Consider the following 14,247-nt stretch of genomic DNA (forward strand, 5'->3'; position numbering starts at 1 on the left):
AATTCAAGATTCACGAACTATGTAAAGAACTCCAATGTTCCAGTGGTAAATACACACTTGTTTGTGCAACAAATTATAACACTTGCTGATTCCAATAATGTGCGGTAATTGCCCTGTAGAAATATTGTACACATTCGAAAGGTCTCTGAGGGCAGGAGCAGACAGACAGAACCAACACATGCCCAAAGCAGCGTTTGGACTCTCTGACATGACGCAAAAGTTTCTGGAAAAAGGACAGCGGTTCACGCAAATCATTGATACAGTGTCATTTTTGCAGACAACACAAACTAATCAGCATATTTATGTCTTGACCTTTCCTGAAATCCTGTTTGAATATGCAAATCAAGAAATGTATTCAGATCGAGCTGATGGACAATCCCAAGAATCATAATGACTCTTTGAAACATTGACCCTGTGATTCACAGCTTTTTTGGGCAAATATTTTTTAAAATTTTAGGAAAGTGATGTGGTTTCATTTAAACCACACTACTTTAAAAAGTTTACTTGTAGCTTTAAAAACTAAGATCTCTGCATATATTTGTGACATGAGGTGGTCCTGATGAAACGGTAGCATAGAACACAGAACAGGGATGATAATGTGGCTGACAAAAACTTGTATATAGATACAAATATGGATTCAAAGTGGAGAAATTGGTGAATGCATGTCCTACAGAAGTGGAGATTTCAGACTTCAGCCTTTGAAAATTGCAGAAGAACTAATATTGAAATGTGCATATTGAAAGTTTTCCTGAACGTCCTGATAGCAAAAATAATAAATGACATGTTTACTGGACAAACACAGGAACAAAGAAACTTACTTGCTAACCTTTCCCATTCCTGCTCTAATCTCAACAAGCCTTTCTTCAGTTTCCTGTATCTTCCTCTTTTTGTCCACAAAAGAACCATTAGTTTCATGTCAGGAGTCAAAGTAAAGTTTGGGGGTATAGTTGCCAAGAGGAGATTGGCAGCATTGTGAGTGGTACACGTTGGCTGACCCTTTTAGTGGCAGTAATGGGAATCACTATAGGTCTGCTGAAATGGCTTTCATTGGAGTACTCTGAGCGGGTTACAGAACAATGATAAGATCAATACTGGCTAATGCTGGACAACTAAAAAAAAAAAATCACACTGCTAGATGGAGAGAGCAGCCTTTTGCAGCAGCGGTTAATTCGTTACAAAACTCAGCTAGTTTCTGAGGCTCTGTTTTTTTTCGCATGACAAACACATAAAGAGAACACAAATATGTACACATATATAAAGTCCAATCCAAATGTAATGATCCTCCACCTTTAGTCTTTCATCCACAGTGATCAAAGATTCAGAGGAAGGTGAAGGAGAGGGTGACACACCGGACAAATTAAAAAAGGTAACCCGTAGATATTTACAGAGAGAGAGACAGAAAGTGGCGACATGGACAGGAGTTGGAGAGAAGGAGGAGTGGTACCCATCTGTGGCCTGTGGGTCAAAGCAGCTTTGCAGGTGTGTGAGGCTTTGATTTCCCTCCAGGCTTGCATCTGCGTGAGTGTCTATTCTGTGATTCTGATCAGTAGACAGCTTTACGCATAATCAGGGAGGGCAGTCCAATATCATGCATTCAGATGATCACTGCATTATGCATGCAAACACACACTATCAGGCGCACACAAACACATGCACACAGATGTTCACACATTCACAAACTGAGATGGCAAGCCCAGTTTACAGTTGATTCCATGTATGGGCTTCAGTGCTACAGCTGTCACATATATTTATGTCTGTGCTGTACAAATCCTTTTTTGTTCCTGAAACACACAGTTCTTCCTGATAATCGCCCTCTTGGCAGCACTTAGCTCTTAAGCACTTTCTTTCATTTAGTGACACTCTTCTAGGTGACTTCCGGCTGCACACTTGACAGTGTATCAAGCACAAAGCAGACAGGGATGAGATTATATGTTTGATGCTGGAGAGCTCATGTACCTTTTTGTCTCTGAGTTTTATAACACACACAGGCTAATTTAGCAGGTTTTAAATCGCACAGTACAAATTAATGTGACAAGTTAAAGACAGGAAGTGAAAGGATTACAAAGGAAAAGAATAAGAGCAGTTAGGGTGACCCTAAACACCGCAGGGACTCTTAGACGAGAGTGACAGAAAGCGCCTAATTTCTTCTGGGCCATCCCTACGCGCCTTTGACTGCAAGCTACCAAACATCCTGGAGTCTTGGTAAGAAGTAAAAAAAAAACGCAATTATGTTTTATACAGTCAAGATGAAAAGTAGGTAAACCATCTTTCAATTTGAATGTTTTACGTGTAACCACATAATTAAGAATGAATAGGTTGTCACAAGGTCTTTGAATTAGGTAACCACAGATGGACGACAACACATGACGTATTATACATTAGCATTATTTTTCTTAATGAAAACGGCAAAATGCAGAACCAGTGTGTGATCAACCAAGTACACCCCATTATTCAGTAGCTTGGAGAACCGTCTTTAACAATGATAACTTGTGTCTATCCTTTGATTCTGATCATTAGACAGCTTTACACATAAGGTGGGAGACTATATCAGTCTTTCACATCATTGTGGAGAAATGTGGTCCCACTCTTTCTTTTACAGCATTTCATCGGTTCATTGAGGTGTGTCGACATTTGTTTATGCTCAGCTCTCTTGAAGCCCTCCAAAAGGTTCAGTCAAGTCTTGGTGTTGACTTTGACTGGACCTTTGCAACATCTCAATTATTTTCTTTTTCATCCATTCTGTATTAAAACTCTTATGCAAACTTTAGCTGTCAGATGCATGGACTCATATTAGACTTTAGAATACTTTGGTATACAGAGGAGTTCATGGTTGAATCAATGACTGCAAGGTGCTCAGTTCCTGTGGTTGCAAAACAAGCCTTTCACTAATCACTCTTTCACTAACGTGCAGTTGGTAAGAGAGTTTTGTGTTGGCCTGTTGTATTTGGTTTTCTCCAAATATGGTGCTGTGCATGAAAGTGCACTTCCTCTATGGTGTTGTCTGTCTAAAGGACATTGTTCCAGAAGTCTTATGGTTTGTTCTAGATGCAAGTTTGTAGAATCTAAGCTGTGCTGCCATCTTCTTTTTAGAGAGAGGAGGCTTTCTCAAGGGAACTATTCCAAGCAAGTTATACTTGTTCAATTTTTTTCCAATTGTACTATAAAAACAAAAACATTACAAGGTGGGAAAGCAGGCACTTTTAATAAAAGAAAGGCCTAGAATCATTTGGCAGAAGCCACGGCAGGTAGTTGTAGCCAGAAATGATCTATAGGAACATTTTTTTTATCTTAACAAGGTTTAAAACTTTAAAACTTTTTAAAATGAGCACTGCAACAAGGGGCCTACTGGTTTTGACTTGCTTTTGGAGCCAGAAGTCGCCACATACATTTGTAGTTGTGATGGACAGACTTGAGTGTTTGTGTGGTTCATTCATTTACCCTCACTTGTCATTCTTTCCTATATTTTCTACAGTCTTCCCAGTCTTCCTCTCCTCTGGGGTAAATTCTTGATCTCATTTTCAATCGTTATCTCAACTTGTTTTAATGTCTCCCGCTGGTAGGAAAGAGAAACATCTGGGACTTCTATATTGTACTTCTGTTGCAACTCAGAGAGACTCAATCCTGTTTACAGTTTGCCAATAATATGTGAATGCAGAATGAAGCAACATTCACAGTGATGCCATCTGGCACTGTATGAAAAAAGGCTCTTGCACACATGGTGAATACAATACTTTCTTTCTTTAGGTATTTTTTTTGTCCGATTCTATCTCCTGCTCTCTGTCTTTCTTTTTTCTTTTCAACCATGCACCAAACACAAATTTATGTAACATACACCTCCATCTCTCCCTCCTTTAGACATTGATCGTAGAGTCTTTCATGGTACTATTGATTTTCACAAATCTATCAACACTTTAATTCACTGCTCCGGAAATTTCTGGACAAAAAGATACTACAGAAGTCCACATGTACGTTATAGATATTTCAAAGATTTTAGGTTATTAGATGCCATTCTTTAATCATCAAACGTGCTGGATTTTTTTTTTTAGCAGGAAGCAGTGTAGAATTGTGTTAATAATTGTTACTTACAATGATGAGTAAGATGAAGTAGATGAAGTTGTAGAAGGAGTGGGCATCCATTACATAATACATGATCTCAACCCAGCCCTCGAGAGTGATCACCTGTGGGGAAAGATTAAGCCTGATTATTTACACATTTTATTTAAGGGTCTACTTCGCTAAATAAAACAACAAAAACTATTTACTTTAACCAATATTTACCATGAAACTCTTATAGCAAATAAACAAATGAAAATAAAAGAAGAAAATGAGACTAGTATCTCACACAGATGGAACGTACCTGAAAAATTACTATCCAAGCATAGACAATGTTGTCAAAGTTGATGGCCCCTTTGTGAGGATTACTATTTCCAGTGTGGCACCGAGTGTAATACTGATTCCAGTTGATGCAAAGACCCATTGCCTCCCCGGCCCCGCTGCCATTGGCCAGGGGTTCAGGACTCAGGCCTAGAGCCTGTCTGTGCAGCGCATCCTCTTTGTCAAGACAGCAAATGCGCCCTCCTTCACGCCTTGCCGGCACGTCAGAACATGACATGATACCATTATCAGAAGCCAGGGAGCAGATGAAGGGGCGCTCGTCATCTTCCTCCGGCTGATAGTAAGGAGCAGGCAGGGTCATACCAGAAGAGCTGGGGAAGAGATCAGGTAAGATGATAATAGTTATAGGAGTGCAAATACATAAAATCGTAAGTGATAGATTTTTATCCCGTTCCAATAGTTAATTTTAGGGTTTCATGAAGATTTCAGTGAAAGAGCAAAAGTCAAGAAGAAGCTAGACTTATGAATGGATATGAGATATGAATTCACAAAAGAAAATCCTCTGATGTGTTATAAATAATAAAAAATTGCAAATGTTCTCGAAAGTACAGGGAGTATATCTCTTGGCTCCCATCTCACTCTCACTCATACATGCAAAGATATCTTTTCTATAAAACAGCTGGATTTTGACATGAATAACTTTTCCTTTTTTTCTTTTTCATGTACATGGGCATGAAATAAGAATACGTTGGAGTGCTCCCACTTTTAAACTTCATAGTAGAAGCCTGGAGGGATGGATTTGTCATCCTCTGTGTCATGAGAAATTTCATGTGTGGCCATATGCACTAATAAAGACTATTTTGTTGTGTACGTACTTCACGATTTCCCCTCATACTTGGCTGACGATTTACTCTACTGTACTGTGTTTACACTCAAACGAGGAGCAAGTCTGTCATGTTTTTTTTTAAAGCCATAAAATTGTCTCTTCAATCTAACTTAGTCTGTTCATAAATACAAATGAAAAAGACAAAAACAAGCAGATGACCACGTTAGGTCAGCTCAGCTCAGTTCAGCATGAACAAAATTAGCATTCCAAGAAAAGATCAAGCAGAACATTTGGTCCTTTATTTGTCCCTTAGAGAAAAGCTGGTGTCAAATGTCCTACCGACTTGTAGTTTTAAAGCAGACTTTGTTTTGGAAAATTTGTTAGCTGTGCGGAGGTAAAATACCCATGTAAAACCAAAGAGGATCCAATGCTGGTTCAGGGCTGGTGCCAGAGCCAGTTTTAAGTTGATTCTGGCAAAAAAAACTGCTTTTGTTTTCCACAGCCAGAGAGCCACAAAACAGCGAAAAAATAAATTCACTTTAAACATCTAAAAAATTCTAACCCGTATCAATGAATGGCGATACAAACTGGATTTAAATGCATTATTTATTAAATGCAACAATGTTACTCGATGTAGTTCCAAGCTTCCTCAAAATTTCAATTGCAGATGTCGATTGTGAATGCAGCCCCTACAACGCATCAATCATATACATGACTGACGATAAAATATTAAACAGCAGGAAAATTAGAGGAGCACAGAGCTCATTTTGCCTCTTTGACTTTACATCCTTGTTACGGCTTAGTTTTTATTGTTTTCTGTTGAATTAAGCAAACTAAATGCCACACCGACAGGTGTGACAGGGTTTTTGAGCACTGCAGTCACAACATAACAGCTGGTCTGGTTGGTCTACAAAACCCTGTCCTCAGCTCTCTTTTATTCAAAATCAAACAGGCATTGCTTTACATTAGAAACGTTTCATACATTGTTCAAAGGGCTGAACCAAGAAAATGGAAATTACTTAGAATCCTTATGCAACAATAAAAACAAAACAGTAGCTCTTGCAAATAGGTGTGATCATTTTAAATAAGAATGATATAATTCCAAAGTAAATAGATACCCTATATCTTGCATTCTTTTGCACTCACAGAGGGAAACTTTTTTTCAACAGGATTCTCATTCACTACCGTTTTTACTAAAAACAACAAAGAAAGAGGAAAGTTTTTCGTAGTGAATTCAGAAGTGTCGAATCCAGATATCTAATGAGACTGCATTAAGAATATTTCAAGAAATTGTAAGTAAATAATTGGTCTGGTTTTTTTACCAATCAGCAGTAACAAGTGAGTTCTGGCATTTGACAGAGACAGCTCTGGGATAGGGCCCTGACTGCCTTGTTGAACATATGGACCTCATTTGCCTGGGATTGTGATAGGCGGAAATCATCTTAGTACATCATTTTCTCTGTTGCGGTATGTTCAGAGGTGTCGGATTTTAATGAGTCAAAAGGAGACATGCAAAGGGCAGCTCTGAAATGAGGATTTCAACATTCTGTATGTTCAAATGTCTTTCATTTCAGGCTCACTTAATTCTCCAAACTCTCCACTGCTTTATCAAAGATGAAAGATGGCTGTTACTGGTATAGCTGTTTTAAGATACTCTTGTCAACATCTAGACCATATACATATAGATATATATTTCTTAAGCCTAATAGGGTGTGTTGCCTCTGTTTGCTCTGACGTGACTGGAGTAAATGAGGACAGGGTGTGGGTGCTCATATAAAAGGTCTGGGCCTATGGAAGACAAAAATAGAACCCCTCCATCAGCAGACCCATTACTGAACACACACTTTCAGGGTCACTCGACCTACTGTATTTACTCATTGCTGTGATTCTATCACTTGAGCCCTCCTTTTGCAATCCCTCTTTTTGTATTTTCCCCACATTTTTCCCTTGATTTTTTTATTCTTTTCCACATGCAGCAAAAGATAATCAGGACAAATTTGGGGAAATCATCCCAGCGCTTAACCCAATCAAATCACATACACCTTAGCCTAATTGCCATATTTTTTCTTTCCTCAAATTATTTTAATCCAAACCTATCTCCCTCAATCAATAGCAGGATTGATGCTGACATATAATCCAGCAGAATAGCTCAGCTGCATGGTTTACATCCACACAAAACAGACGCATGCAATCTAATACCATGATCAATAACAGTTGTCATGTTGTACTGTAGCACAGACAGTAACTTACAAACTATGCATGAATTTGGTGGTACAATGAAGTTTAACAAAATAAGCTATTTACAAAGTACAGTGGAGTTACTAAAAGATTCGAGAGCTTTTAAACTAAATTTAAATGGATCTTTTCTCAGCAGTGTAAGAATGACAGAAGGGTGCAAATTCTTGATGAAGTGAAGAAAAGAAAGATGAGTAGTGGAGCATGAATAAAAGGTTGTTGCCCCCCTACTGGCGACTTGGCATTGCACAGCATGCCACAGCAAAACCTGGCCACACACTGAGAACACACCTGCTAATGGTGGATCGAGACAGAGGGAAAGATCAAGACAAGACAGGAGCAGAGAAAAAGTTAAAGTTTCCATCAACTGAAAATGTGGGACAAACATATATATATATATATATATATATATATATATATATATATATATATATATATATATATATATATATATAAATGCGTATGTGTGTGTCTGTGTGTAAATGATAGAAAATGGAAATAGTTAATTAGTCAATGAAAAATAATGGACAAACTGATTAGTCTTGCTAAAAAAAACAAAAACAGAAGACTATGAAAGAATGAGCGAAACTGGCAAAATGAATCATGAAAACGGAGATCACAAATAGTACCACAAATTCGTAAAAATGAATGCTGCACTTGACAGCAACATTCAGCCCACTCCATTATAACCTCTCAAACATACACCCTTTACTTAGCATAATGGTCCTCAAGTGCGAACTCACACCTTTCTAATTACACACTCAAGCTCTCTGCGTTTACAATATCACCATTTGAAATAATATGCAAAAATAATACTTCAGTTAAATAAGAAACATCTCTCGGTTCAATGCGAGATGAATGCACACATTCTGCATGAATCAGCTGATGTGTGGGAGTTAAGTGTGTACTATTGAGCATGCTGGACTAGAATTGTTCATGAAGCTGGGCTCAAACATTACAGTTATGTGAAAAGAGTTGTTTTTGCTTTGGCTCTACCAAATTAAAAGCTTAGCAGAGAGAAATGTTTAAGACTTTGATTAAACTAGATATCATAAAGTGACCACTGTGCAGGTGGAGATATCAGCTTGCAACTGTACTTTATAGGGGGGACAAAGCAGGCAGGGCAATCCCAACTTGTGAGATTGTTTCCCTTTTCCTCTGGCTATAAGACCTGCTATTGGTATAAGCCGAGTCTGCAAAAACAGAAGCATCAAGCAAAGGTAGGGAGAACTACACAGGGCTTATATATATATCATATCGCACGCATCTCAGATGTGTCTTTCAAGTGAGCTGATGCAAGCATTAAAAGGAAACAGAGAATGTAATAAAACACTATTGAGTACTGTTGGATGTTAGTAATGCCTACAGACACAGTGGCTGATGTTGTCATCTGAGGTCATAAATATGGGGGCATGCAGCTGAAAACTAATCACTATCTCAGCTGTAAAAATAGAAAAACTGCGGATACGGTTGTTTTATGAGGTATGAGAGCGATGGAATGGAGGATACGTTGAGGTACTGGGAGGAAAAGTTATGATAAAAGCGTGTAAACTGGGTTCACCTTCAAGCAAAGACTGTATAACTTCATATTCAAACTGAACAAATGAAAGAAAAAGAAAAAAGAAAACGAGAGGAAGCAGATTTGTTGGTGTAATAACGGTATGACGTGATGAAACACAGACGAGTGGAAAACATACAGTACACCCACCTTTGAGGCAGGATCATGGCTCAACATACAGGCACACGCATACAGTTTTACTCACAGGGTGAAGTTTTCCTCGGGGTAGCAACGATTTCTAAGAAGCCCCGCCCACAGTTGCACACCAATGATGCCGAAGATGAAGAAGACGAAGAAGCAGAGCAGCAACACATTGCCCAGCATGGGCAGAGTGTCGAGTAGCAGGTTCACCAGGATACGCATACCTGTGGGTTTCAGCAGGTCAATCAATCAGTAACAAGCTTGTGTCATTGATTAAAAAAGGATTTACTGCTGGCAAATAGATTATTTTGTCAGTGATCTGATGATGGTCATATATGTCAGGTCATGAAAACCACCACTGAACCTGCCATTTGTAAATTTCTTCATTACATTACATTTTCTACATCTATTTCTAAAAAATATATCAGCTAAAATTGATAAAAGATTGCAGTTTTGGTGAAATACTCCTTATAGCTGGAGAACAGAAGGTTGAAGGTTTATTTTAAAACTTTTGAGTGAGATTTCTACCACAGAAAATCAATCCTAACTTCTGACAGTAAACCAATTTAAGAAAAAAGATTTAACAAGTGCAAAAAAAGGGCAGAACAATGACATATTTGCCGAACAAACCCAACACACAGAAAGACAGGAGGTGAAGGCAGGTAGGAAGACAAGCACATCTTTGGCAACAGCTGGAAATTAGCCATTCCCTCAAAGATCAACAGCTTTAAAGCTAAAATAGCAGTGACACAGGCGTGTAATCAGGCTACATGAGGTCGCAGCCATGATTAGATGAAACCTAATTGCAGAAACATGAGCGAGTCCCCTGTCGAATAATGATGACCTCATCCCCTGTTGATGGGCCTGTCTCGCTGTGATGACACATTGAGATTGTGATTAGTAGAACATAATGAAAGTTGATTGGACTAATGAGAGAGTGAGGTGAGACCTTCTGATGAGATCACAGCAATCCGGCGATGACACCTAAGAGGCGTGGCTGTTGTTATGAGCGTGACTACATAGGTGTGTATGTCTCTTTTCATCCAGTGTGTGCTTGTGTGTGTGTGTGTGTGTGTGTGTGCTTGCCCGCGGTTGTGAGAGTGCCTAATCAGGATTCATAAAGAACAACTCAGCAGTTGGTTAATGTGTCACAACAACACATCTAAACTGCTAAGAGAATGAATGACTGGAGAGAAGCTGGGAAGAAGAGACAAGAGAAGAGGAAAGAGATGATGATAATTATTGTGTTTATAAGAGTGCGGATACCTGTGGCTCACTTACTACACATGGTAGACACCAACGTTAGTGGTAAAAACATTTTTTTAAAAAGCTAATTAAAAGAGGATCCCCTTTCTATAGATGCTAATCATTGCTTAGAACACCCTCTGATAATTACTACAATGAACCAAGTGTTTCCATCACAAACGACTGATTTATATATATTTTTTTCCCCTTCGTAAAAAGTGAAAGTACATGAAACCCAAAAGATGAACACCATGGAGGGTTATTCAACAAGTTACACACTTTTACAGAAGGTGGGTCAGATTGACAAGTTTCTTGGGTCAACATTATAAAAAGTCTAAATGTCTAAATAAATGTATTTGAAATTTGATGTGTCAAGCTAATAAAGAAGCCATTCTTGAAGAGGGTAAACAGGGAGAAAAGACTGAGGTATACCAATTGAAATTAGACGGGAAATCAGTGGCCTCTTATGGAGGGATGAATCCTCTCCACAGCCCGGACCTCAACATTATTGAAGCAGTGTGGGATCATCTTGGAATTTCCTTCACGAAACTAAATAAATTACAAGAAAGCTTGTCTGAGAGGGTTCAAATTGTGTTGAAGAATAAAGTTGGTCATACTAAATATCGACTTTCAAGTTTGTTGAATTGTACAAACTCTGCTTTAAAATGAAAGGTGGTTCAAGGCTTTGCATCGTACTGTTCACTATCCATTTGATTTGCCTAAATTTCATTCAGCAGCCATGCCTGCAGGCAAGGCTCTGTCAGATTAAAAACCCTCACAGCCTTCAAACTGCATCGATGCCCACAAAGGTTTGTTAAAGTGAAACAGATAGAGAACAGATAGTAGCTGTATATCATTAACATTCATTAATCATTTTTGAGCATTGGGTTTTTTTTCACACTAACTCCGAAATCAAAGTAAATGAATCAGACCCTGTGGAGATAACTAGAAAAAAACCCCAAAAAACTCACTGATGACTGAGATATGTGGGTCTATTCATAAAATAGATTCACCTTTCATGAGAAAAAAACCCCAAAACATTGATATTTAAAGATAGGGTATTTAAAGATGACTACTTTCAGTAGTCATCAATTTAGTTGATGTAATATGTCAATTTTACATCTACATGTTCATCTACATGTAGGATGAGAGATACAGATGAAACAGTTTTTCTCCAGCTTGAATGTAAACATGTCTTTCTCCTTTGGCTAATTTGTCCCGTCAACTTTAAATTGAAGTCAGTCGCGTTGCTAGCCTGTATGTGTCTCTGGTGGTGGCTGGGGGCGAGTCTAAATGTATTTGTTCCCTCTGGTCCTCGTCATTAGGCCACTGCTCCATTAGGCCTAATTGGCTGAAGAGAGGGAGAGATGGATGGAGGGCAACGAAGGATGAGAGAATGAGAATGAGACTGAGACAATGCCCAAGGCTGCGCCCAAAAATGAAGGAGCACCCGAGAAAGAAAGTACAAACAAAAGTAAAAATATATTTTCAACCAAAACATAAATGGTAAAGGCAAAAGAGCAAAAAGAAAATAAAACAAAGAAATAGTATCTCACAAGTCAGTCTCTTTCTATTCTTATCTACGTTGCATTGTCTTATTGAACTTTTTTGGCAATAAAACTGAAGAGCACATTTTACCCTTGTCTATTTTTTATCTACCTGTCTGCCTAAAGATGGATGCATCCTCTTATGCCACAAAGGTAACACTATTATACCTTCCTGACTGTGCTATTAAATAAAGTCCATGAGTCTTTTCCCTTCTCCATTTCTTTGGTGTCTGCTGTCTTTCCCCCTACTGTTCGGTCTAGCACTCCCTCTACATCCCAACAATTTAATCAAAAAAGAAGTCTAACACAGCACCATGCACTGCCACCACACAGCACTACTATCTGGCATTTTGTTGGAGTGTTACAAATTGAGGTGGGTAACGTGTCAGGATGTGCTCATGCTGCCTTTGTACCTGTGGGCAAAGTAGCAATCCAGCTAAACAAAGAACAAATAGCTTTGTCCCCTTGCTTCCTCACCTCTATTGGGGTCATGAAAAGGGGACAGAACCAGGCCACCCAAACTCATTATATGCAGCTTACTGATTAACACATAAACAACAACAGTATGCATACATCACAGACAACTATAGTATGAATAAATGTAAATAACAGAGAGAGGGCTCTTGCAGCACATGGTACATTCGTGTATCCACACATCTGCTGTATATCAGCTATGCATACAAATCCAAACCTTTGTGTCTCGAGATTCATGCTGTGATGCATAATCCTCTCCAGATAAGCATATTTGTTTACAACCTTCAACCTTGTCCCTACAAGACAGTACACACTCCACAGCAACTTTTCTAAGTGTTGCTGCTGCCGCTGTGACTGAAGTATATTACTCAAGCACGTCCATCATAATATCCAAGGAAATTATATCAATTCAGGCCACAAAGACATCATTTTCAGGTAGTTTCAACAAATCAGAAGAAGCTGCCATTAACCGACACATAAAGGTCAAAATCTGTGAGAATTATGTAAAAGTAAAGAAAAAGCCATAATTGTGGATTTGTGTCAGGTCTTCATTTGAAAGCATAAAGTGTTTGATGAGTGTTTGTACTGTATATTCATAGCCAATAAACAACATTAGACGACATAAAAGGTGCCGATGAATATATGTGAAAATAAGGAAATTGAGATATTTCTCAAGTTGGCTTGTGAAGGTAAACTTTTGGGTTTGTGTGGCAAGAGATCATGCATCATACAAGCAAACTCAAATATTCAAACTATAATGTCTTGCAGTGAATTTACTGGTGGTTTACAACAATGTCGTCAATGTAGTCTTACACCAGAATGTGTGGCTGTATTGTTTCACTGAGCAAAACTAACACGTTTAAGATGGCTCTAAAGGCTCTAAAATTCTAAAACTACTACACTTTCTAAGCTGAAAAACTGCTATATGCCTGTGTATGGTTTGTAAATTCGGAACATACTTCATTATTTGAATGTGTTGTACATGTTAAAAAACTGTAAAATCACAATATTCTGAAAGCTTTAAGAATGTTGAGAATGTCCTTTCAAAAACAGCCCACGTGGTGTATGTGCATGCAGGGAAATACGGATTATATTTACATTAAAAGGACATGTGACCTTAGAGGAAACTGCATGTAAATGGTAAAAATGGAATCGGTGATGCCCGTGTAACATTGTAAAGCATGTTTAGTAAGAATCTCACCTAAGTATAGCCAGAATCCAAGTGTTTTAGTAAAGTGTTGTTATGCCATTGATAGAATGTACGTTGTCAGAGAGACCCATGACTGAACGTGCAGCATTTAGCTGTTTCATTTTGCATTAAATAACAACTGAACCCAAGTTTGCCCTGAAACTGAGACGTAGATGAGAGGAACAGGGTTTTGGTCATACACTGATCAGTGAAGCAGCATTAATGTGTGGTTTAGAAATCTGATAAAGCCGTGACTTTAGGCTTGAGCTGACTGTGTGATTAAGCATAAGATGAAAGTTTAATGATGCCTGCTGGTGGCAGGTGGCATGGGGATGCACGTAAAAGATAGAAATGTAATATAAATGAAATGCATCCGCATGAATCTGCATGCAAATGTATTTTCAGTTTATAAGAACTGACAGACAAACAGACCTCAAAGACAGACTAGAAGCACAAGTCAACATGAAATACGTGAAAGACATGAAAAAACATGAAAGACTTACTCTGAAAGTGATTTACCACTCACAACCATGCACAAAAAACTTAAATTGCTCTCACTCGGCACTCTGTTGATGGCTTTTAGTGGCCGAAGGACCCGCACTGTCCGAATGGCTGACAGGTTGATGTTCTGCAGGTCCAGTGAGTACTCTACCATTCTGAGAAGGAGAAAAAAAAAAGACGTTAAAGACGATATCAT

At 38.5% G+C, this 14,247-nt stretch overlaps 1 protein-coding gene across 4 annotated transcripts in view; it reads right to left on the reverse strand.

Moving 5' to 3' along the window:
* cacna1ia (calcium voltage-gated channel subunit alpha1 Ia) overlaps positions 1 to 14,247 on the reverse strand; it is a 76,875-nt gene that overhangs the window by 49,411 nt on the left and 13,217 nt on the right. For all 4 annotated transcript variants that reach the window (XM_072368984.1, XM_072368983.1, XM_072368982.1 and 1 more), the window contains exons 3-6: positions 14,109 to 14,206; positions 9,160 to 9,319; positions 4,358 to 4,706; positions 4,087 to 4,179 (exon numbers count right to left, since the gene is read on the reverse strand). In XM_072368984.1, the coding sequence (XP_072225085.1) occupies positions 4,087 to 4,179; positions 4,358 to 4,706; positions 9,160 to 9,319; positions 14,109 to 14,206 (700 nt within the window). The remainder of the gene's footprint in view (positions 1 to 4,086; positions 4,180 to 4,357; positions 4,707 to 9,159; positions 9,320 to 14,108; positions 14,207 to 14,247) is intronic.

This window comes from Leuresthes tenuis, unplaced genomic scaffold (assembly GCF_036924035.1).
Source record: "Leuresthes tenuis unplaced genomic scaffold, fLeuTen1.0.hap1 SCAF_17, whole genome shotgun sequence".
In the NCBI taxonomy this organism is placed as follows: Eukaryota; Metazoa; Chordata; class Actinopteri; order Atheriniformes; family Atherinopsidae; genus Leuresthes; species Leuresthes tenuis.